This window comes from Aphidius gifuensis, linkage group LG1 (assembly GCF_014905175.1).
Source record: "Aphidius gifuensis isolate YNYX2018 linkage group LG1, ASM1490517v1, whole genome shotgun sequence".
NCBI lineage: Eukaryota > Metazoa > Arthropoda > Insecta > Hymenoptera > Braconidae > Aphidius > Aphidius gifuensis.
The window spans coordinates 8,096,634-8,121,702 of record NC_057788.1 but is presented as its reverse complement, the minus strand read 5'-3'; the positions used below and the strand labels follow the sequence as shown (position 1 = coordinate 8,121,702).

The following is a 25,069-nucleotide window of genomic DNA, read 5'->3' as shown; positions in this document are numbered from 1 at the left end:
ATATACAAAAAAAAATTTTTGAATTTAATTAAAATATAACAATGACTTTCAACACATACATAATTGCCTTTTTACAAAAGTGTACATAGTCCAATACAATATCAACCTAACTGTAAAAAAAAAAAAATTGGAAAAAAAAAAATTCACGATGATATTAAAATGAATATGTAGGACTTTTCGATTTATATATATATAATATGTGATATAAAAATAATGTGAAAAAAAAAAAAAAAAAAGGGATGTGATATGATATCGTTGTTGAGAACCACTGCAGTGAACTCACAAACACACCTATACAATCTTGGCTGATACTTGATGGCTCTCTCTACTTGTAAAACACTGTGCGCTTCTATATAAAACGATATAATAGTAGGGGGGTATAATCGTCAGTACACTCAGTAAACTCGGTGTGTTCACTGTTCAATGTTCATGAATGTTTAGTGTTGTACTGTTAGTTTATGTTTGTTAAACATTATACAATTATTATTTTTTCATTAAAATTTATATTAATTAGGTAAAAAATATAAAACCCCACCTGGAGTTTTAAAAAATAAATATTTCAAATATGTATTGTAAGTTTTTGAAATAATTAAAAAAAAAAAAAATTAATTATTTATACAGTTTATTAGTTAATTATTTATATTTATTTCAATCAGTTTATAATTTTTGATTTTTTTTTTTTGGAGTAATTTGATTTATTTTGGAGTAAAATTGTGATATTATTTTTTTTTCTATTTTGACGTTTTGTGTGTATGATGATGCCGGGTTTACGAGAGAGAAAAAAATAGATTGTAAGATAGAGAAAACATTGGAGCTCGGAGTCGACGAGTAGAGTTGTGATCAATGAACTCTCTCCGGGTTTTCTCTCTCTCTTGATTTTTTTTTTTGTCTGTGTCTCTTGGTGTTTTTGGGGCGTGCTGCCCAGTATTTTCAATCACCATAAGAATTTACACTTGATAAAAATTTTATAAACAATATTTAATAATAATAAAGTTATGAATTTATAGAAATTTTTTTTACAAAAATCGAACAAGTTTCAAGCACTGTGTATAAAATCACGAGTTTTAATTTTTAAAAATTGATACAAACCGGATTTTTGATGTATGTGTTTAAAAATAATTATTATTTTATTTTTAATTAAGTTTTCTTTAAAATTATTATTTTTTTCGAGGATTGTATATAAATTGTGTGTATGTTATCAGTGGGTATATGTGGTGGGTGTATCGACGTCACTTTCTGACAGTTTTTGTCTATTCTCCATTTGTATATATTTCAAAATAGAAAATATTTTTATTTGACTCTGTTAAAATTGATACATACTAATCATAATAATATATCAATTTTTTTTCAACTTTAATATTATATTTAATAATGTAATTTTATGTTTTTTTTTTTTTCAAATACAGATGAAAACCTAACGTTAAATTTGTAAGTGAGATGATAATAAAAAAGCTGGTGATATAATGAATGATAACGGAAATTTTGGAATGATTAGCTCCAAGATGCCACACAGTCATTCGACACCAGCAGGAGTTGATGGTGGTAGTCGTACACCACCAACAACACCAAGAAAAGCTGGAAAAATGCTTGCTGTTAGAGTACAAATGCTTGATGATACTGTCACAATGTTTCAAGTACAGGTAAATAAATGACATTTATTCATTTTTTATAATATTGATTTAACTGTCAAAGTATTGACATCATTTTTTTTTTTTTATTCATATTTTTATTATTGTCAAGATTTAAAATAAAAATTAAAAAAAAAAAAAAAACAACAACAATTGCTTTCTATTCAATCTGCTCATCCGGGCACTTTGAAATAAGCGTTTGAATATTCGGGTCAAGGGGTCTAACTTACAAGTCTACTTTTGTCCCATTATCAATGACTCGTTGAAAATGTAATTCATCGGAATTTTTTAATCGCCAAATCAGCGTTAAATACTCCAATATTTAAAAAAAAAAAGCAAAAGCAAGGAATAAACGAAAAAAAAAAAATAATAAATATCTTTTTAAAAACTTAATTAACAATAATGAGGTTTAAAAAAATTGTTCTTTTTTTTTTTTTTTTCTACTTAATTAATTGTAATAGCCTTGAAGTATCATTGTAGTTAAATTTTTTTAAAAATAAAATAGTCAATTATATGACTTACAAAGTAAATTCACCTTCAGTAAATTAACTTGTAGCTTTGTAATAATTATTATATAATATTTTATTAAAACAAGACATAATGTCTACTTGAATAAACAATTAGGCCATAATATTATTGATAATAATATCAATATTAAAATCATTGATGTATGCTTTATTTGTATGTGCATCACAACAAGGAAGATGCAAGACTGACCTATTGATTTTTTTTTCCACCACATTTGCTTCTTATGTTTTTTTCTATTTTTCTTTTTTTTCACTCCACCCTTCGTCTTTGCTTTTTTTTTTCTTTGCTCATAAAAGTGCAGCACATGTTTTCATACCCTTCGAGGATAATGCAAAAAAATTCTATATAGTTAAAGCTTGGTTTGTTTATTTTTAAGATAAAAGAGCTTTCTTCCATTTCTACATGTTTAAAGAGAAAAAAAAATTACCTAAAATTATATATGCATAAAGTTTTTTAATGTCTTTTTATTTTTTACTGCATTTGTAAAAATAGAGTCAAGTTATTTTAATATAATTAATATTTTTAATGCTGCTTAATTTTATTGTAATTTATTTATTTTATTTTTTCAGGCTAAAGCTTTGGGAAGAGTTTTGTTTGATCAAGTCTGTAAACAATTACATTTATTAGAAGCTGATTATTTTGGTCTTGAATACCAAGAGCCAAATGGACCAAAGGTGAGAAGAAATACTTGCTTATATTTTTTTGTATTTTTAAATATGAATTTATTAAAGTCATTTAAATTTTATGATTACATATAAGTGATGTAATCATTTTGATAAGTATTAAATTGGGTAATTTGAGGATGTTAGAGACAATTATTAAATTGTATGATTTATTTTAAAAGTACAACGACGATTAGGAAGCACAAAATTATTAAGAAATTCATATAATAACTATACGAGTTGATTAAATCAAGGAAAAAAAAAAAAAAGAATTAGTTACTAAAATAATGTCAGTAATAACAATAAATATAAATTAATTATAATTTAATAATCATTTGTATTTTTAATATTCAATAGTATTGGCTTGATTTGGAAAAACCAGTGTGTAGACAAGTTGGACTTTCGCTAGTCGACCCACTGTTAAGATTTTGCGTTAAATTTTATACACCAGATCCTGGTCAACTTGAGGAGGAGTTTACAAGATATTTGTTTTGTTTGCAAATTAAAAGAGACCTGTCACACGGTTTACTTCAATGCAATGACAATACTGCTGCACTAATGGCAAGCTACATTGTACAAGGTAAATTGTTTTTTGTATTTGTTTTTTTTCTATGCATATGCAATACAAAATTATGAATAGGAATTCAATATCATGCATTAAAGATTTTCAATAAATATACAGCCATTAAGTATATACTGTCACTGTCATTTTTACTATCATTATTATGGGTTTATAATTTTTTTTTTTTTATAGCTGAATGTGGTGATTACGTCATTGAAGATTATCCAGATCCAACGTATTTATCAACATACAAATTCATACCACATCAGGATCATGATTTAGAAAGAAGAATTATGGAAAATCATAAAAAACATGCGTAAGTTATTTAATTATTTTTTGTATATATTTATATTTTTTTAAATTAATATATTTATTTATTTTTTTAAAGAGGACAATCACCAGCTGAAGCAGATTTAAATCTTTTAGAAACAGCACGAAGATGTGAATTGTATGGAATGAAAATGCATCCAGCAAAGGTTAAATTTTATTTTTTATTATTAGGCAATTTTTTTTTTTAAATATATTTATTTATATAATTTTTTGGTGGATTTATTATACAGGATCACGAAGGAGTACCTTTGAATTTAGCAGTTGCTCATATGGGCATTATAGTATTTCAAAATTACACGAAAATTAATACTTTTAGTTGGGCAAAAATAAGAAAAATAAGCTTTAAAAGAAAAAGATTTTTAATTAAACTTCATCCTGAAGGCTATGTAAGTATCATATATAAAAAAAAAAATTATATTCAATCTTTTGACGTATAAAAAGAAAAAAAAAAAATTCATTATGCTCATTAATTTATGTTTTTTTCTTTTTCAAGGGATATTACAAAGACACAGTTGAGTTTTTCTTTGACGGTAGAAATGAGTGCAAAAATTTTTGGAAAAAATGTGTTGAAAATCATGGATTTTTTCGTTGTTCAATTGTTAAACGAGTTTTGCGTCAAAAAACAAGAGTTCTCAGTCGAGGATCTTCTTTTAGGTAAGCTTTATTAATAAAATTTATCCTAACTATTTATTAATTATTGTTTTTTTTTTTACATATTAAATGTCAACAGATATAGTGGAAAAACACAAAAACAAATTGTCGAATTTGTTAGAGATAATTATGTAAAGCGTCAAACTTTCCAAAGGTGAGTTAAAGAATAATTACTATTATTAAATAATAATAATTATTATAATTAAATTATCAAATATTTAAAAAGAAAAAAAAAATTTGTAACAATAAAAAATTAATAATTAAAAAAAAAAAAAAAAGGAAATTTGCCAATAAGAATGCTGTCCAATATCATAATTTAAACATAAACTCGAAAAGTAACATTTACCAAGTAGGTAGTGCATGAGTAAATAATTATGCGTCTGTCCCCTGAACCCCTATTTTTAATTATTAAATACGTATTAAAAATTATATATTTAATATTTTTGAGCATTAATTAACAGCATTGTAAACGGGATGTACAATAATTTAAATAAAAAATAAAAGTGGCACGATCTTGCTTCTCGTCGGTGATAATATACAAATCCATCATTATTTTTTTTTTTTTTCAATAAAAATTATTATCGGTATTTAATATTAATTGCACAATAATGAATGGCAACACATGTTTTTTAATTATTGTCAACAATAATATATTTAACAAAAAAAAAAAAATCTATAAACTATTTTAACTTAGTTTGAATCAACGCCCTACGATGGTCTCGTGGGAAAATCGTAGGTTCTTAACGTAAAAGTTCCGGGTTCGAATCTCCATGTAAGAGGAAACCCAATTACCAAAGTCTTGAGTACAAATTGTAGTCTCAAACACATTTTGATAATTAAGCTTTGGAAAATAAAATTCATTGTTGCAATTAAAAAATTTATTTACAAATTGTAAATAAATTAAAGCAATAATGAAAACAATTTTTTAAATTATTACTGTTGACAATAGTTTTAAAAAACATAAAATTTATGTGTCTGGATTTTTGTTTGTTGCACATTGATTGTTTGTAAATTTTCTTATAAAAACCATGCACACACCAGTATAAACATTCACAAATGCATTGGATAAATAAATATTATTCAAATATCATTCAAAAAAATATTTATCTTCATATATTATTGTGTTGCCTGCTTGAACAAGAGGTGGCGGGAGTCAGGCTCACCATCAGGCACGAAAAACCCGAATGATCAATGTAATTTTTTTATTTTTTGGTTTCAATTTTTATTATAATTTAAATATCAAACGTTTAGGTAATTAGCGGTAATTATCGAACAATTTTTCTACAAATTCCCGAGTGTTTTTTATATCAATTATCACATTTATTCTTCGTGTTTAATATTTTCCTTTCAAAAATTTAATAAAAGTTTATACAAATACACTACCTATTCGTCACGAATGTCACATGCATTTTATTATTATTAGAAAACTATTATTCATATGATATTCAACGTATTAAAAAATAAAAAAAATCCTAACTATTATTATAATCAAGTAGTCCATATTAAAAAACTCACCTCTACGATTTTCGATCTCACACAAGGAACCTGTAAATAATAATACCATCAGTTATTAATCCTAGTAAATAAAATTTAGTAAAATATTTATTAATATCATTAATTGGCACTTAATTAAAAATTTACTACACTAACAATGATGATTATTATTACGTCTGTTAATAAATGTTATTATTAATTGAAAAAAAAATTTTTTTTAACAAAAAATAATCCGGCGTACATAGAAATCTTTTTTTTTTTTTTTTTCTTTTTGGAGCATGCAAGAAAAAATCAAAAAAAAAAAAAAAACTCATTCAAAACAAATATTAAAAAAATCTAATACACTTGAAAAGTTTTATTAAATGTCAACTTGAGAAATCTCTCAGAGGCTAAAACTGAGATAATTAAAATGTCCCAAGTTTCATTGAAAGTTCATTTATTCTTTTGAATTAAAATTTTTATTTTTAAATAATTTTTTTTGATATTCCCATTAATGATGAGTTAAGTAAAGGAAAGTATGACCTGATTTTTTTATTTTTTATAGTTGTTTGTACCGAAATCAAAAAGGATAGAAATAACATCAAATCTCAGCTGTTCAAGAATCGAAAAATAGATAATAATTAAATATATTTATAATAAAATGTAGTTTTAAGAAAAATTCAAAAGATAATTGACATGAGTTTATTAAATAATAATGATAATTCGAAATAATTATCGAAAAAAAGCCTATCATTTTGGCGTAGGTCTGATGTTGAACTTGACTCTCTCTTGCTCGCAGGTCCAATTCATTCCGGCAGACTAGCGGTGGTAGGGCAATGCAGGGCACGGAGGGGGGAGGTTATCGTGGCGCCACCCCAAGCAGTTCGCTTATGGGCAGCTCCAGCATCTCTGCTCACCCCCTCCTGCCCCTTGGCGACCCTGGTATGTACCACGACCGAACACCATCAAACAAAAAATAATTTCAAAAATTTAGAAAAAAAATTAAGAAATAATAATTGATGGAAATTGTATTTTTTGCCTTACTATTATTTTTATTATTATTATCTTTGTTATGATTATTGTTGTTTTTTTTATCAAAAAAATTTGAGAAATTATAAATTTGTTTTTTTTTTTCCTAGATTTGTACTATTTTTTTTTTTATTATTATTTGTTATTCCATTAAAATCAGTTGAAAGTTTTTTTCAATTAATTTTTTTTATTCCTATTCTAATTTTTTTTTTATTATTTTCATTTGAGTGACAGCACTTTGAATAATAAAATTATCCTGTCGTAGATGTAGTGCTTTGACAATAATTAGTATGAATCGTTGGACTGCTTTAATTACAAAAAAAAAAAAAAGTACTAAAAGTGCATATATGACGAGCAGTAATACTTTAGTTAATTGTTTTTAAAAAAAGTTAATGACAGCGATATTTTAAAATGTGTTTTAAGTATAATTGTTTGTTTTGTAACTGCAGTAGATAAAGCAAAGCTCTGAGGTTTTTTTTTTTTTTTTAATAACCAGAGAAGCTCAATGTTTAAATATATGTATGGTAAACTTTCATAAAAATACTCGATTTAAACATGTCAGGTAATTTGGAATTAATATCAATGAAATGACTGATTATTCTTTTATTAAAGTTTTTGACGTAATTAAAACCTACTACTCACAATAACCTTGAATGAATAAATTAAAAATGTAAGAACTGTGATAGTAATTATTTGAATTTGATAAAATTCTCAGCCCTGGGAACACCGGCGCTATCTCTGTCATGCGGTTCGATGACACTGGATTCTCCGACGACTGTGACGAGTGTCTCGATGGGGGGGACGAGTCACCGTCGCGAAGACACAGCTACGTCTTATCGGACGCTCACCTCTATCGACGTGCATTCACCGGCTACTCCGAATCAATCCCACCACCAATCGAATCGTCATACTATGGCTGCCCAGCATCATCAACACCAGCAGCAACAGCACCAGCAACAACGGATAACATCATCAACAGGTCGTATCAGCCCCTCTAACAGCAGTCCCCCTGAATTTCCACCACCAAGACCCCAACCCCGTCATCCTTGGCAACGATCATCAAGTTGTCGTGATCTTTATGCTTCAAGTTTTGAAGACTCGGGTCGTGCACGACCTAATCCTGAAGAATGCGGCCTCGATATACCCCAATTACCTTCTCAAGGTGAACTTGACAATCCAATAACGCGTTATGATGAAACAAATCGTTCATACAGTGCTGCAAGTTCAAAATTACCATCCCTTGATCATGATTCAGTACCCGAAAGAATTTACAGTAGTTCTTATCCGGGTACATCGTCTTTATCAACAGAATCTGGCCATGAAGAATCTGGCCCGGGTGCTGATCTTTCACATGATGATCTCTCCCATGATTCTTATGAGTTACTCGAACGTGAACAAGAATTTGAATATCCTGAATCAATTTCTTCACCTCGTGATGATGCTATTTCTGATCAAAGCGATGAAGGCATTGAACAGGAAATGTTTCAAATGGATTCAGAAACAGATTCATTTGTTAAGCATAGATCAATTAAATCGACTGATAAACAGTTATTCAAATCTGTACTTGCTGATTTAAAAACTGTTAAAGCAAAATCCAACGATCGGCACTCACCTTCTGCTAACTCTGAGCTATCGAGTAATATCATTAATATGGAAGCGAGAATTCGAAGATCAAGTACACAAATTGAACGTAAATTCGAAACACGAAACGTTAGTTCATTAGATCAGATAGGTTACAAGCCACCACTACCCAACCAAGACAGTTTTAGAAAAGATCCGGTTATCCTTCAGGTACACAAACAAAAAATGACAGTTCTAAATGAAATTAAGAATTTCAAGCCCAAGTATAAAATTACACACGTTGATTCAGAAGTACTTAGAGATGAGGGAATTATGAGACCAAAATCACGAATAGATGATGATATGAGTCCTGATTTAAATAGAGTAATTTCGGAGCAATTTATTCCCAAAACAGTACGGGCTAAGAGCATCGCGAGTTTGGATGATCATTCACATCGTATTTTCACAGACACTGGAAGTCTTGGTCGTACTCATCGTGATAAAAAAGCCGAAAGAATGACAATAAAAGAGCGTAAAAGTTTTGAACGGGAAGAGCGAAAACGCGTTGACCGCGAAAATATACGTGAGATAAAAAAATTCGAAAAAAATGATTCGAAAGATAGACGATCAATAGGAAGATTAGAATCGCGTGAACGAAGCTACGAAAAATTAGATAGTAGAGAGAGGAATGGTAGAAAAGAATATCGGGAGCCTCGAGTAAAGAGTGTTGAACATTTAGACCGAAGTCCCAAAGAACGGTATTCAAGTCGACATCATGATTCACGTGGAAGAAGAGAGATAAGTGTTGAAAGACGTGAATCTCGAAGGAGTCCAAAAAATCATGAATATGAACGACATACATTAGAACGATTTGATTCAGGCAATAAAAGTCCATTTGCTCGGTACAGTCCTAAAGAGTTACGGGACAAGAGCTATGAAAAACTTGAATTTCGTGAAAGGCCAACTTTTGATTTTGATCCAAAAGCAATTGAAAGACTTTCATCATTAGAATATAATGAAAAATTACACGAGAAAAAAACTGAACGTAGACTTTCTGAACGCAGAAATTCTAATAGATCTGAGTCGAGGGAAAGAAAAAGTTCTGAACGATTTGATTTAAGAGAAAAAAGACGTGGAAGCTTTGACGCATTAGAACAATCAAAGAAAAATCGTATAAATGAACTACAAGACGAAATTCCTAAAGAACGAGATGATTGGAGAAGTTTAGAGAAAGCTAGAAAAGAAGAAGAAAGAAGAGAACGTGAGCGACAAGCTAAAATTATTACAGACACAATGATTGAAGTTTCAAATGAAATAGAAAGTATTAAAAATAATAATTCCGGTTTTTCTGAATACAATCCAAAAGTAAAAGATGGCGTTGTCTTAGGATTTGATGATTCCATTCTACCTGGGCATAATGCCATAGAGCGTACAAAAAGTGATCCGAATCCTGGAAGACCAAGAATCGGCTCTAATAGTAAGAGGCATATGTTGATGCATCAAAAATCAATAGATCTTACTCCGGCTGATTCAGGGGACGAAGACGTTTTTGGCGAGGTCAAAAAAGTTATTCCCGAAATTCCGTATACGTTGCACAAGCGTCATGTAATTAATGGAACAGCTTCAGATGAAAAATCTGAATCTGATAGTGGTAAAAACTCGAAAATATCAAAAAGTATGGATCTTGCAAAACTTCCACTAAAACAAGTCACTGATGTCTCTTTGTTGGATTTAACACAGCTTCCTCCAACCCCAACCCCACTAGTAAAATTATCTACCGAAAAACCAAAAAGTATTTTGATCAGTCCTGATAAAACAAAATCACCAAAATTATTGAGTCCAAAACTATCACCATCGAAATCAAAAGTTATTCGAATTTCAGATAAAAATTCTCAACCTGGAATCCTTAAGACTTCTCCACCTGATACACCAGCAAAATCGTTGTTATTAGAAAAGTTTAAAACTGAAGTTTCTGGAGTCGTAAAAGCGTCAAGTTTTGAGAAAAAAGTTAAAAAGTTATCTCCTTCAGAACCAAGTGTCTTAATTGTGTCTGTCATTGAAAAACGTTCACCGAAAAAATCACCTTCAGATCCAACAGTTACTATTCTCAATTTTATTGAAAAGAAAAAATCACCAGTAGGTAGCCGTGGAGATTCGGGCTCAGAAAAATCTCCCTCTAAATCTTCTTTCAATTTTGCTGATATTGTTAGCAAAGCTAAAGAAGTGGAAAAAGAAAAATTAAGTGTTCCAGATAATTCGTTAGAAAAACAAGATAGTATTGAGAAAATACCACTTCCAGAAATTCCACTTAAAACTTCAAGCAAACCTCCACTTCCAGTAAAACCAGAGAAACCTTCAGTTCCATCTAAAGAACATTTGATATCGAAAGAAAAAGAACCTGAAGTAGTAAAAGTTGAAGAAAAATCACCATCTCCTAAGCCTGCAGCTTCTCCAAAAAAAAAGTCAGAGAAATTGTCAAATCTAGAGAAACCAAGTATTCCAGAAAAGACTAAAAGAATTCTCGATAAAATTGAATCACGATTTATTGAAATTAGTAAAAATTCTTCAAAAAAAGTATCAAGACCAAAAATCATCGATACAGGTTACGATGATTTCGTGGATCCTGTAGCAGAACTTCCCCTAGACGATGTTCCAGTAAAACCAGCTTTTGAGCTAGACTCTTTAAAAGTTCCAGATTTTAATTCATCTCTATTACGACCACATGCTGAATCACTGCGATCAAAATCATTGTCCCTTGCTGAAGATAAAGCTTCTATTGATACGCTTTTATCTCCTGAACTTGAAAGCAAATCGTTTGTGCAAGATGTTTCACCGAAAAAAATAAGAAAAGCTAAATCAGAGCCAAAAAAAGATTTCAAAAAACAATCAAAGTCTTTGGAAGGTGAAAAGCCACCGCTAAAAAAATCAGGATCAAAAGAAACAAATTCAAAAATCAATAAATCAAAATTAAAGTTGGGAGAGCTGCCACAAGAAATCATAATTATAGAGTCGACTGATGTGGAACCAGAAATTAGTATTGTTCAAAAAGGAAGATCAAAGTCTGTTACAAGATTACCTGATCGTTGTTTTTCATCTATTAAAGATGAGGATGCTGAGAAACTACGAACAAAATCGGCTTCAGTCGATGATGATTTAATAAAAAGTATTGGAATAAGCATAAGTGATAAACAGCGACCAAAATCTTTAGGAATTTCTAAAAGCCTTAGTAATACTGATAGAGATTCTCTTGATAAAGTTTCTCCAAAAAGATTAAGTAGGATTAAATCAATCGATGGTAAAGTTTCTCCCAATAGAAGATCCCCATCAAGGTCTCCAGCAACACGAAGTCCAGTTGAAGCTAAAGAAATTATTTTTATCGAAGAATCTGCAGAAGAGTTAGAACTTAATGAAGTTGCTCTCGAAGAAAAAAACACAAAGACATTGAAAACACAAGAAAAAAGCTCAAGTCTAGCAAAAGTTGAAAAACACACTGAAGATAAAATTTTGACGAGACAAAAAACAATCAATTCTCCAGTTTCTTCAAGAAAACCCAGTGAATCTCCTACATTGTTTACGAGACTTGGATTATCAGAAGGTGGTGGAGCTAGCTCCCTGCAACGTCAAGGTCACGCTACTCCATCTCCAGGATCTCAGAGACGAGCCGTTTCTTTGGATACACCAATTGTTGCGTTGTATAAACTACCACCAGCAAATGCCCTATCCAGTAAAGATGATACAGTTGAAGAATCTGACGATCAACTTCCTGATATCATTGAACGTCAAGAAGAATCAGAAACTCTTCAACGGGAAGCCTCACCAAATCTTTTATCAGAAACTACAGATGTTACAAATGTTCCTGATATGTTTACAGATTCAGTATCTATGACTGAACCTTCTACGCAATATTTAGAATCTCCAGTCAACGAATTCCAAGACATAACTACATGTCCTGATTTGATTCCATATGAGCAAAAAGATACATCAATTATTTGTCAGCCCTCAGATCAAGATAATCAAGAAATGGCTTTAAAAATTGATGTACCCTGTAAATTCATTGATCAAAGTTCTGCGGAATCTTCAGCAGAGCCAGATCTTATGCCAGATAATAATATCATTGCTAAGTGGCCATCATCAAAAGATTTGAGACAACTAGATCCAATAAAAGACGATCATTCAAGTGAAACTGATAGCTCAGATCACAAGAGAAAAAATCTGAAGTTAAAATCAATAGGACCATCTTTCTCGGTTACAATAGACGAGGCACCACCTGATAGCTTTATGGATAAAGAATATTTTCCCAATGTAACTGTAGGCATGATCAGAGAAAGAATCGAGTCTATCGGTGATTATTTCGAATATGATGATCATCCAGACATGGTAAAGTCCCCAATTCAAATTTCCATTGAAGAATGTTCAGACATTGATGAATCAAAGAGTGACGAACCAAATGAAATTATCCAGCAAGCAATCTTTCACGCAAAACAAGTAGAAAAACCTCGATTAGATTCTGGTGATACCAGTGAAGATACACTTGATGCTTTAGATGTTCAAGGAGGATTACAAGATATTGACAGTGAAATTTCATCACCAGATTATATCGAAAAAATGGATGAAAAAACACTTGTTGAAGTTGAACTGACACCCGAATATCTAGAAATGAGAAAAGACGAAATGGAAGGAGCGGAAGAACTTCCTGAAGACGATCCGACAAAAGAAGGCGAAATCGATGATCCAAACACTTTATCAATTGATAGAAAATTAAGGCTGTCAACTGAACGTTCCCGGAGTGAAGAAACAAGTACTTATACACCAGATCGAGAAGATCCTGATTCAAGTTCATGTTCAATAGCTCGACCTTTGGGAATCGGTCAAGTACAACCGATTAATGATCGTCGTGAAATTGCAATGATGATTGAATCTCGTAAACAAATGTCAATGGAAGATGAGAGTAGTAGTACTTCACACCAAGCACCAAAAAAAGAATTAAGCTCAACTTGGAAACCATTTCCTTTAGAAAGTTCAGCATCTTCTAGTTTAGAGGATGCTGGTTGGATTCCTACAGATGACAAAGATGATAGTAGTGATCAAAGTAATACCATCAGGCAAGAGGACTTAGCTGATTTTGCAGGTGCCTTACCATATGCAATTGGCCCTGAAATTATGGCAAATTATGGATCATTCGCACTTTCAAGAACTCTTTCTAGAATATCCGAACGATCAACAACTTCAGAACAAGATAAAAGTGATCTTGAAGATTCTTTTAAGCCATCTTCACGATCTCCAAGTTTAGATGATGAATCTCTGATTTCTAGTGATCATCAACCATCTCTGTCATCTGATCCTCCTTCAGGAACGGCTTTACCATCTGTATCAGAAGATCGCAGAACTTCATCTGAACTTCCAGATATACCGATAGATATTCCTGGTGATGATTCAAAGTCACCAAGAACACGGCGAGCTCGACTTCAACTTCAATCGTCAGAAGATTGGCCGTCTCCACCAAGCTCTCCATTATTCGATACTCCAGGTATGAGTCAGGTTGAAACATTTTATATGGAAATAAAACCAGAAGAAGCAATCAAAGTTACAGTGACTGACAGCTCAGAAACTCCTAGAGCCGCTGAGGATTCTGATTCAAGTGATGAAAATCGAACATTGCATGAAGATCTTCATTCAACAGTTTTCGAAGATTGCCAAAGCTCCACTTCAGCAACTACCATGGATGGTACTGTTAAATTTGCTCCTAAACCACGGAGTAATTCTTATATAACTGGTTCATCTCATTCTGAAGACACGTCAATGGGTTTATCAATGTCAGAATGGTCAAGTTCAAATAATACTGTCCGACAATACTGTCAATACTCGGGTGGAAAATCAGACGACAACTCACTTGCTGAGCTAGGAGCATCAATTTCTGATTGGTCTGGGAGTACAACAGTTATACCACAACAGTATTATACTGCAATGACAACTGAAAAAAGTCAAAGTGACACTACAACAAGTGAAAAGAGTATCACAAGTATGAGACCAAATTCAAAGTGTCAACAGTTTGAAGAAGTTAGCGAAGAAGTTGCTTCAGATTATCCAGAGGAAATGCAAGAAGAAGAAAATCATGATGAATTTGATGAAGCTAGAAAATTTGTTGAAAGTCAATTTGATGAACATCGACGTCGCTTTGACGACGATCAAACAAATTTAGTTGTTTATACTGACATTTCACCACCACATATTACTTTTCAAAGTGACTGTGATGAGCCAATTGATGTGGACATAGAATTTGGGGCTTTGCCAAATATTCCAGGTCCAATTCCTGAAGAAGAGGAAGAAGATCAATTGTATGACAATGTTCCCGCAATGAAATATACTACAGGTGAAAAAACAAGAATGAAAGTAAGTCCAGGTGATAGCTCAGAAGATATGCACGAACGATATGCAGATTTAGCAACACGATCACGATCAGGTGATGATGAGTGGTGTTTTCAAGAATTTAGAAAAAATATGGAAAGTGATAAAAATATTAAAAAAGGATATAAATTTGATCGTGGATATTCAGAGCCTCAAGATCCTCGAAGTGGAACTAAATCAACTGAAAGACCAGTCGTTGTTCCAGTACGTGCAAAATCAACTCCTTATTATTCTACAACTAGTCTAAGTGGAGAATCAACAACTTCAAGTCCACCATTACAAATACGCACACAAATAAGAACGAAAACAATGTATTCTGCTTGTCGAAGCCCTCAAAGTGAAGGTGATACTTCTTCAAGTATGGACAGTCCTGCACATACACCAGATCGTGGTCAAAGAGCATTTAGAAGAAAACGACAACAACACGCTAAAAGAAGGCAACGAATATATGCTGAGTCTGAGCTCAAAGAAACTTATCAACTTGTTTCAAGCACTGACTCAAGTTTTGATGTAACTACAATTCCTCCACCATTATTACCAGAACCAAGTATCGACATTGAAGACGAAGAAGAAAATAACATAAAATAAAGCTAAAAAAAAAATAAATTTTTTATCCAGTCAATAATGTAAGATTCAAGATTATCTTGAAACTACATCAATAGCTGAAAAATGCAATTTTGAGAGTAATAAAGAAATTGTGCTCAAACAGTTGATAAAGACGTAATGATCAAAATGAATTTAAATAATAAAATTAAACTAAAAGCGGGATCCTTAAATGAAGAAAGGAATTTTTTTACTGTTAATTTCGAATCGACAGTTATTAAAAATGACGTTAAAAGAAACTGCAAATCATTACGTGTAGATGAAAGAGAAAAGAATTAAATAATAATATTTAAAAAAAAAAACGTATAACCATAAGCATTTTTTAAAAGTAGGGCCCGATAAAGTATTCAATAGTTTTTAAGGGAATTTAAATAAATGGTCTTTAGACTGCACAAACATATGAATGCGTAATAATGACGTTTGAGTTATGAAGATTGACAATCGCAAAACGTCACAAAAAAAAAAAAAATAATAATGGTGGTTATAATATTTAAGAATATATATTTAATACTAATAATAATTTATTAGTATTTTTAATATCGATTAAATTTTTCAACTAGTCATTTCGATATACATTCTTATACAATCGACAATGATAAACGGGTATTCAAAATTAAAAATTAAGTAAAAAACAAAAAAATATTTCGTTCAGTCCAGTTGAATACATGTAAGCGGATGACAAAAGTTGCTCAATGTAGATTAATATTTTTCATTTGGATTCATCAACGTCATCATCGGTTTTTTCTTAAAATTGTTATATGCCCTATAAATGAATGTACATATATGTTTCTAGACTTTCATATACATAATCGACATCGTTAGTTATTTCGCTCTATATATTTTTCGTTTATTTATAATAAAACTGAAAGTTCTCAGTACAAAATTAACGTGAGTGCTGAATCGAATTGGATAAAAGCTTGCATTATAAGGAATTGGTTCAAAAGCATATTTATTTTCTTCTTTATTTATTTATCATGAGAGAATTTATATTTATTAATCGATTTAATGGTCATAACAAATTTTTTTCCATGGCGCAATTTTCATATTTTTTTTCTATTGATTTTTTGAGTGATTTAAGAATCTAGTGGAATTGAAAAGCAACGGATTACGCAAAAAATTAATTTTAGATTTTAAAAATTATCAATTATCCAGGTAGAAATTAATGTTGTCGGTCGATCTTAATCTCGGTTAAATTTCAAAGCGCAAATGACTCAAAAAGTTTAAATAAAAATATTTTAAACATTACGAAAGGGTCATCTGAAAATCAAAATAAAATAGATAAAAAAATTGCTAAACTCACCATTACTGCGGAAATTCCAGACTGACGTTATTGGTTCCATTAAAACTCATGTCTTCAGCTTCCATATGAAAAAAAAAAAAATTATATGATTAAAAAATACGCACAAATTTTTTGGATTAAATATCTTTGTTGAAAGATAAATTTTTTAAAATTTTTCTGATATCGAACAAACATTAGTGACAATGTCGAATTGACTTTAAACTTTTACCTGGGTACTTGATTATTTTTTTAATCCCAGAATAAAAGTAATCAACTTTATTTCGGCATGTGATAAGAAAAATAGTAGATTGTTTCCCTATCATATTGGTTCGTAATTTCGAACCTCTCGCATCTCTAATTTATAAAAATGCATCCATTGCATCGTCTGCAAAACCCATCAAACCCATCATGCACTGTCATCTGCACTTTTATAACATATATATTTTTTTTTAAATCATCGTTTCACATTTTCCATTATGTATTCATCATCATTGATCATTACCTTATAATAATATTTTTTTTTAATCAGCAAATATCCATCAGTTAAATTAATGCCAATGAAAATACCAAAAAAAAAAAATTTTCGACCCTTAGTTTTCACAAAGATATATTACAAATCTAGTTTTCCAATAGTCTTCCTCTGCAAAAAAACCCATTTAAAAACTGACGATATTTGATAGAATAAAGTTAAAAAAAAAAACCATCAATGTCTCGAAAGCTTAAACAAGTAAAAAAAAAACAAAGTAAAGCCAAATAAAAAATTAAAAAAACCAAAGTCAATCTGTCTATTAGATTAAAGACGAAAGCAAAAATCATTAGGCTGTTCCTTTAATTAGTAAATGACTGAATACTGTATTACAATTTATATCTTAATAATTAAGCACGCAAACATTATGGATATACTGTATGTCTAGTATACAAAACCCAATAAAAAAAAAGACAAATTGAATATATTATATTATATATAAAAGAAAAAAAAAAAAAACCAAAGTATATAGGTGATAGATGATTAGTGATGAAATTCGTAATTAAAAATAGGGAACAAGGTATAAAAAATTTTGTTTAAAAATTTTTTTGTTATTTAATTTTCATTATAGTAATTAAAAATATAATTTATTTTTGTTTTTGTTGAGATTATTTTATTTATGACTTAAGATAGTATTATTTAATTAAAGAAAAAAAGTGTCGATTATGCAATACCGTGGCAATTTTATGAATATACTGCATCATCGTTTTGACAGGTGGTGATTACAACCGATGGAACTACGCAAATGGGTACGTGAATTCACCGGCTTGGCATATGCCATATCAGCCAGTTCGTAACGTAATGGTTCACCGAACACCACGCACCTTGATTGGTAAGCGGTTCTTACCAATCTATCCGGAATGAGCTGAAACATCATCTCAAATATGGGCCAATGTTTGAGCCCCCCAAAAAAAATGAATAAAATATTTAATTCAAAGCCAAATTAATTGGAAAAAAAAAATTAAATTAAAACATTGTTTTCTTATATCTAAAAAATAATATCAATATTGAGAATCAAAATATAAAATGAGTAGAAAAAAAAAATAAAAAGCTGAGTACCACGTGACACGATGCAATGAATATAATAATATTTTTTCTACTCGAATTTTTTCTCAATAAAAATGTACTAGGTTCATTTATATTATATGCATTTTGTTAGTATCATTTTAATTTATAGTTTGCATCACACAATTCATGAAAATTTAATTATTTTCATCACCTTTTCATGCTTTTTTAGAATCACCTTAGACAAATCACAATTCACATTATTCAATAAATTAAATTAAATAGAATATTTATAATCGTATCACAAGTTTGCTAATTCCTTTAAATGTAATTTAATTAATTTATTTTTATTAACAATAATTATTTACAACCTCTTCCATTAAATTTAAAAATTTTGTAAATATTATTGTTATTGTTAAATTCAATCAACTTAGTCAAAATTTAAAGTGCCAATTTTTTTATTAAATGTTAAAAATTAAAATCCCTTTTTTTCAATTTTAAAAAATGAAAAAAATATATTTGTTGATAATGTATTTTTATGCTTGTCTTGTTTAGTAGTTAATATACATATAAAAAAAAAAATTAAAGCAAATTTTGCTTTTTGTTATATGATAGAAAAGTTAAAAAAAGTTGTTAATGTGTTTTTTGAATTATTGAATTATCTAGTTTAACAAACATTTCAATTTATTTTATAAATTTTTGTTACACATATTTTGCCTTTTTTTCATTTTATTTGAAAAAATAAATGAAAAGATAAAACAAATATTACGACAAGTTTCTAAACCTATATATATTATTATCTCTTCTGTGTTGTATGTGGTACTGAGCTTTCCCGCATCTAATCATCGATTGATTAATTTTTATTTTAAATCAATTAATTGGTTTATTGAATTATTTATTTAGTATTTAAAACACCTGTGAACCATTACGTAGCGAACCTTTTGTATTCACATTTTATCACTAATTAAAGAAAAAAAAAGTACATTTTTTTTCAGTCTATGACTACACCAAAATTTGTATTACATAACAAAAAGTGTTATTTATAAATAACATTATTTGTTTATGAAAATTATCATTCAAATTTTAATTAAATTAATCAAAATTTTTGCATGATTAAAAATGGTCAAAGGAACAATTAATTGCGAAAATATCACTGACCAAAATTTCAAAAATAGATTTCTTTTTTAAATTTTAATTGTTCAGTTTCAAATGATTTTGTAATCACCACTTGTCGACTGTTGCAAGTACAAGTACTCCACGAATGTTTGGGAGTAATTATTAAAAATCCCGAAATATCACAAGTAACCCTAATTATTTCAAATTAACTTTTTTTCTTATTTTTAAATTTTTTACCTTTGCATGTTGTCTTAGTCAAAATTTTCAAATATTATTGTTTTTCTATTGAACAAAAAAAAGCAAAAAAAAAAACCACTTTTTTTCTATCTAAACCATCACTTTGATAATAGATTTTTTTACAACAAAATGCATTTGTTTTTTAAGAATTTGTAAAAACAAAAAATATTTATAAAAAAATAACAAAAATTAAAATCGAATTTAATTGAGACTGTTTTTCTGAAATTTTAGAAATTCAAATTCCCGAATTATTTATATGTTACACCGTTGACATTAAAAAATTAATCAATATCGTCATTATTGTTGTTATTATTATTCATAACATATTGATATAATGTTTTTTAAAAATCGAAAAGAAAAAAAAAAAAAAATACAATATCGATAAATAGTGTAAAGTTTTTATACTCGAAGACCGAGTTAAATTATATAAATTCGAATAAAAAAAATTACAGACTGTTGTAAAACAGAATTGTGCGAATAGCTATCAAGAAAAAAAAAAAAATATGTTGTTTTTCTAATTATGGAGGAAAAATTGACCATTTTATGTTAAAAAAAATTTTATTATCAAACTTAAAATGTAAAAAAAAAAAAAAAAAAAAATCCTTCGTTAAAAAAAAAATAAGATAAATTTTTAATATTCAAATAAATGATAATTCATGGTGTCGAATTTTTTTTTTTAAATACGAATGCGTGTTAAAAAAAAAATCTAATCGTTAATTGATATATAATAAAATATATCAAAAAAATAAAAAACTAGATCCTTACAAATTTGTCGTGAGGATCTAATTGTTGTATTTAAAAAAAAAACGTTTTAAATAATGGAAAATATGAAAGACGATGGAAATGCTGAAATCGTAGGAAATTTATTGTACATTGTTTATTGATAGATAATTATGACATTAATAAATTATATACAAAGTCATTAATATGCCTCTGTCATTGTTAAAATTTCATTAATTATATTTTTCATTTAAATTTATAAAATTCTTCATTATGGTTTTATTTGTTTATTCTTCAATTTTGATAGTCACATGATTATCAAAATTTTTATTATTTTATCGTTTATTTTATCATTTTATTTTTAAAGAAATTATTATCTATTGAATATGTCATTTAAACAATGGAAAAGAAATTTTTTTTAAATGACAATTCAAGTATTTTTGTTCAGTTGAATTGTATCTTTTTTTAAATCGCACTCCTGGAATTGTTGGTCAACTGGATGACCATGCCAAGTGTGAGTAATTCCCATGTTGAAAAAATAAAAAAAAAATAAACGAAAAATTCAGCTTTGAATGTTTATTATAAATGTTTATTCACGTTTTCTGTTTTTTTTTGCACTTGTTCGCATCAACAGAAATTTAAAAAAAAAATATGCAATTATTATTTTTTGCCTTTATTTATTTCGTTAACTATTTATTCCAAATTTTTAATTTGCAAGTTAGGAAATTTTTTTAGTTTATTTAGATGTTATTCTCAATTTGTATTTAATGAAAAAAAAATATATATTTATTATAATTTTATTTTTTTCATCACAGTTGTGCATGGAAAAAAAAATCAATTTTATAAAATTAAATATTTTCAATAGATTAAATTTAAATGTGGCATGTTATCCTTGGTTTGCCTTGATGATCCTATTTGCTATTTATTTGATAAAATAATTTTTTTATCTCAACATTATTTTAACAGTTTTTATTATTTATTTTTTTCAGATGGAGAAATTATTCCAGACACACCGAGTGCCGAAAACAACAATTCATTGTTCATGAATGGAAAAAGCGAAAAGCCAACGAATGGAATATCAAATATAAATGTCAATGTAATAAACACACCAGATTTAAGTCCTGAAAAAATTATGAAAAATGGTGAAATTGATGATGCTGAATTAAAAAAAATTAAAAAATGGCCAACAGATAAATCATATTATATATCAAAAGAACTTTTAATGACCGAGAGAACATATAAAAAAGATTTAGATGTCATAAATATATGGTTCAGAGAAGAAGTCACACGTGAATCTGATTTAGATAGTGAAATTATAATTGGTTTAATTGAATTACTTGCTGATGCACATGGACCATGTCTTCAAGAAATGGAAGTAAGACTTGCAAGATGGGAAACAAATTCACGACATAATATTGGTGATTTTATTTACAATACACTTTTAAATATTTTACCACTTTACGATCAATACTTGGAAAATTTAATGCCTGTACTTGAAAAAATTGAATATTCAACACGTACATCACGGCATTTTGATCAATTATGTCGTGATTTTGAATCACAAAAATATTGCTATCTACCATTGAGCTCATTTTTGTTAAAACCACTTCAACGATTACTTCATTATAACAGTATTATTGACAGTAAGTTTTTAAATCATTTAAATTTAAAAACAAAGATATATAAATAATAATTTTAATTTTTAGGATTATTGGATCATTATCCAAAAGATCATCCAGACTTTGAAGATTGTCTTGCTGCAAGAGACAGACTTGGTGAAACTCTTCTCGAAGGCTTGACAGTTTTAAATCAAGCTGTAAGTTTTTAATTAAATTTTTATTTTATAAAGAAAAATTATTTATATCATAACAAGTAATTTTTTTTTTCTTTAAGGAAAATTTTGTTCAACTTTGTGAATTGCAAAGAGATATTGGTGGTTTTGAAAATTTAGTACAAGAAGGAAGAAAATTTATTCGTCAAGGATGTTTACAAAAATACAGTCACAAGGGTTTTCAACAAAGAATGTTTTTTCTGGTAATTTTTATATAAATTAACAACGCACTTAATTATATAATATATAATTTATTTTTTTTTTCATACTAGTTTTCTGATGTTTTACTTTATACATTCCGTACTCAACAATCACATCAATGCTTCAGAGTTCATGGTCAAATTGCATTGAAAGAAATGACAATTCAAGATAGAGATAATAAAACAGGATCAGATTTTGTTTTTGTAATAAATGGTCAAGGAAATCAGTAAGTTTAACTAATAGAAAAATTAAATTTTCATATTTATTTATTGGCTGATTTTTTTAGATCATTAACAGTCGCTGCAAGTAATGATGAAGAGAGAGAAAGATGGCTCGAAGATTTAAACATGGCAATATCAGAAATTGAAAATTCAGATCCAGAAAAAACAGCCTATTCGCCTTTAAAATCTTGCAGTATGTATATTATATTTTTTTTAATTTTCTATTATTTTTTTTTCTTGTTTTTCATTTAACTTATTGTTGAGAAAAAAAATTTCAAGTCTATATACAATGATAAGATAAAATAAAAAAAATAAAGTATGTCATTTCTTAGCATGTGTAATTTAACGTGAAGCAAACTGGTTTAGGTATAAATACTTTTCTTTCGCTCCCGTCATCAACAGTGCGATGGTGGTGTAATGGTTAGCATAGTTGCCTTCCAAGCAGTTGATCCGAGTTCGATTCTCGGCCATCGCACATTTTTTGTTTTTTTTTTTTTTCATCATTCTATTGATAATTACAAAATTAATTATAATTTTTACTTTTCGATTAATAGTTTTAGAATCAACTGATAGTATTCAGTTACACTGGTAAAATACAATCTTCAGTGAAGCTTTTCAGGTAAATATATTAATGAAAAATAATAAAAAATAATATAATAAATAATTTTTAAATTTAATTACAGAATCAATTGAGTGGATTTTTATTACGTAAATTTAAAAATAGCAATGGATGGCAAAAATTATGGGTTGTTTTTACAAATTTTTGTCTATTTTTTTATAAATCACATCAAGATGATTTTCCATTAGCCAGTTTACCACTTCTTGGTTATGCTGTTTCAACACCAATTGAAACAGATGGAATAAATAAAGATTTTGTATTCAAATTACAATTTAAAAATCACGTATATTTTTTCAGAGCTGAGAGTGACTTTACATTTGGCAGGTAAAAAAAAAACTACTTCAATAATTAATATTTAAAAATATTCCATTAAAAATCACATAAAATATATTACGTATATGAGTGGACAATTCAATTATCCTTATTGATTTAAAAAAATTAATTATTTTTAACTTTAATATTTGATGTTTTTTTTCAGGTGGATGGAAGTTATCAAAAGTGCCACGCAACAGAGTCACATTCCCGTCAATTTTAATCATAAAGATAATTATTAATATTAACATTATGAATTTACAAAATCGGACAGCTGCATGTATTTATTTTTTACTTAGTCTGCTCAAATAATCAGTCAAGTAATAATAATGATTACTTGAATGCTTAGAAAATGAAGGACCAATTTTTAAATATTAACGAAAAGAAAAATTGATAAACTTGAGGCCTATTAGAATAATTTTTTTTTAAATATTATGTCCATTAGATAATATTCACAAAATTGCCTCTAAATTTATAATCAATTCAATCAAAAAAAAAACTAAATAACCGGTGACCCGAAGAACTTGTTTTTGCCTGAATATATGCAATTTAGGTCACCGAAAAAAAAAATAAAAGATAAAATTTATATTTATCTGTTTTTTTTTTTTTTTATACATAATTTAAGAATAATTTTCTTTAATTTTTTACAAGTTTATTAGGATAAGTTATGTCTTGTAAATTAAGACAATAATTTGTTGACAATTTAATGTATTAATTTTTTTTAAAAACAACAGTTGTTTTATTTAAAAAAATATAGTATTTAAAATTTACGTTTTGATTATATAATTTTATATAAAAAAAAAGTCTCTCACAAGTAAATATTATAAATAATAAATTCATTTTTTTATTGTATATAATAATTTACATATGATTATTAGAGAAGTCAGGTGGAATTTTTGATTGTGTTTACACTGAGTTTAATTAAATTCTCGTGATGTAACATCAAACATATATTGCTAAACTTTTCCTTTTTTTTTTCTCTCAATATTTGAACGAAATAATTAATTTTTAATTTTAAAAAATTTATTTGTTTAATGAAGTTGTGAAAACTAATTAAAATAAAATTTCATATTTAAATATGTCTACGATATATTAATCAAATAAATGACAACAAGTTTATTATATAAATTTTTATTATTAAAAAAAAAAAAAAATGACTAATTGGAATTAAATTTTTTATTAATAATCTATAGGCAATGTTCAAGACTGGAAAAAATAAATAAATATTAAAAAAAAAACTAATTGTAAATTATTGAATTGAATAAAAAAAATATTTTAATTTTTTTAAACATATATTTCATATTGTTAATAATTTTCATAAATTTATGTACAAAATTGACTATTAATTATTATTTTTAACATAAAAATTTACAAATTTTTTATTCATTCTTTTTAGGGTAATAAAAATAATAATTGATTTAAATTTTCAGGTATTTTAAATTGATAATGAACTTGTGGTAAAAAAAAAAAAATTGCAAAAAGTTATTTCTGAAATATTCCCATCAATCCATTGTAACGATTTAATTTATTTTTCGGTATTTCCAATGACGCGAAATCACTACACGCACTGT

General features: G+C 28.1%; 2 protein-coding genes and 1 non-coding gene across 5 annotated transcripts; all 3 read left to right on the top strand.

The window, feature by feature from the left end:
* Positions 1-377: 377 nt before the first annotated feature.
* Positions 378-21,840, top strand: LOC122847574 (FERM, ARHGEF and pleckstrin domain-containing protein 1-like). 3 transcript variants are annotated; one of them, XM_044145362.1, is made up of 12 exons: positions 378-572; positions 1,407-1,640; positions 2,726-2,830; positions 3,176-3,398; positions 3,573-3,696; positions 3,769-3,856; positions 3,941-4,096; positions 4,204-4,364; positions 4,441-4,515; positions 6,634-6,776; positions 7,579-7,842; positions 17,952-20,153. In XM_044145362.1, exons 2-12 carry the CDS (start codon positions 1,464-1,466, stop codon positions 18,098-18,100), a joined length of 1,665 nt encoding a protein of 554 aa, XP_044001297.1. In that variant the 5' UTR covers positions 378-572; positions 1,407-1,463; the 3' UTR covers positions 18,101-20,153. The 3 variants fall into 3 exon arrangements, with proteins under 3 accessions (XP_044001297.1, XP_044001299.1, XP_044001298.1); XM_044145364.1 differs by lacking the exon at positions 6,634-6,776 and having other exon boundaries at positions 17,952-18,058; XM_044145363.1 differs by lacking the exons at positions 6,634-6,776; positions 17,952-20,153 and adding an exon at positions 21,304-21,840 and having other exon boundaries at positions 379-572.
* LOC122847931 (FERM, ARHGEF and pleckstrin domain-containing protein 1-like) lies at positions 21,537-24,474 on the top strand. The gene is made up of 7 exons (XM_044145789.1): positions 21,537-21,957; positions 22,021-22,130; positions 22,208-22,348; positions 22,418-22,572; positions 22,633-22,735; positions 23,251-23,510; positions 23,665-24,474. The coding sequence occupies exons 1-7, from the start codon at positions 21,537-21,539 to the stop codon at positions 23,738-23,740; spliced, it is 1,266 nt and encodes a 421-aa protein (XP_044001724.1). The 3' UTR covers positions 23,741-24,474.
* Trnag-ucc lies at positions 22,971-23,042 on the top strand. The gene has a single exon. It is a non-coding gene; the product is annotated as a tRNA-Gly (tRNA).
* Positions 24,475-25,069: the final 595 nt, after the last annotated feature.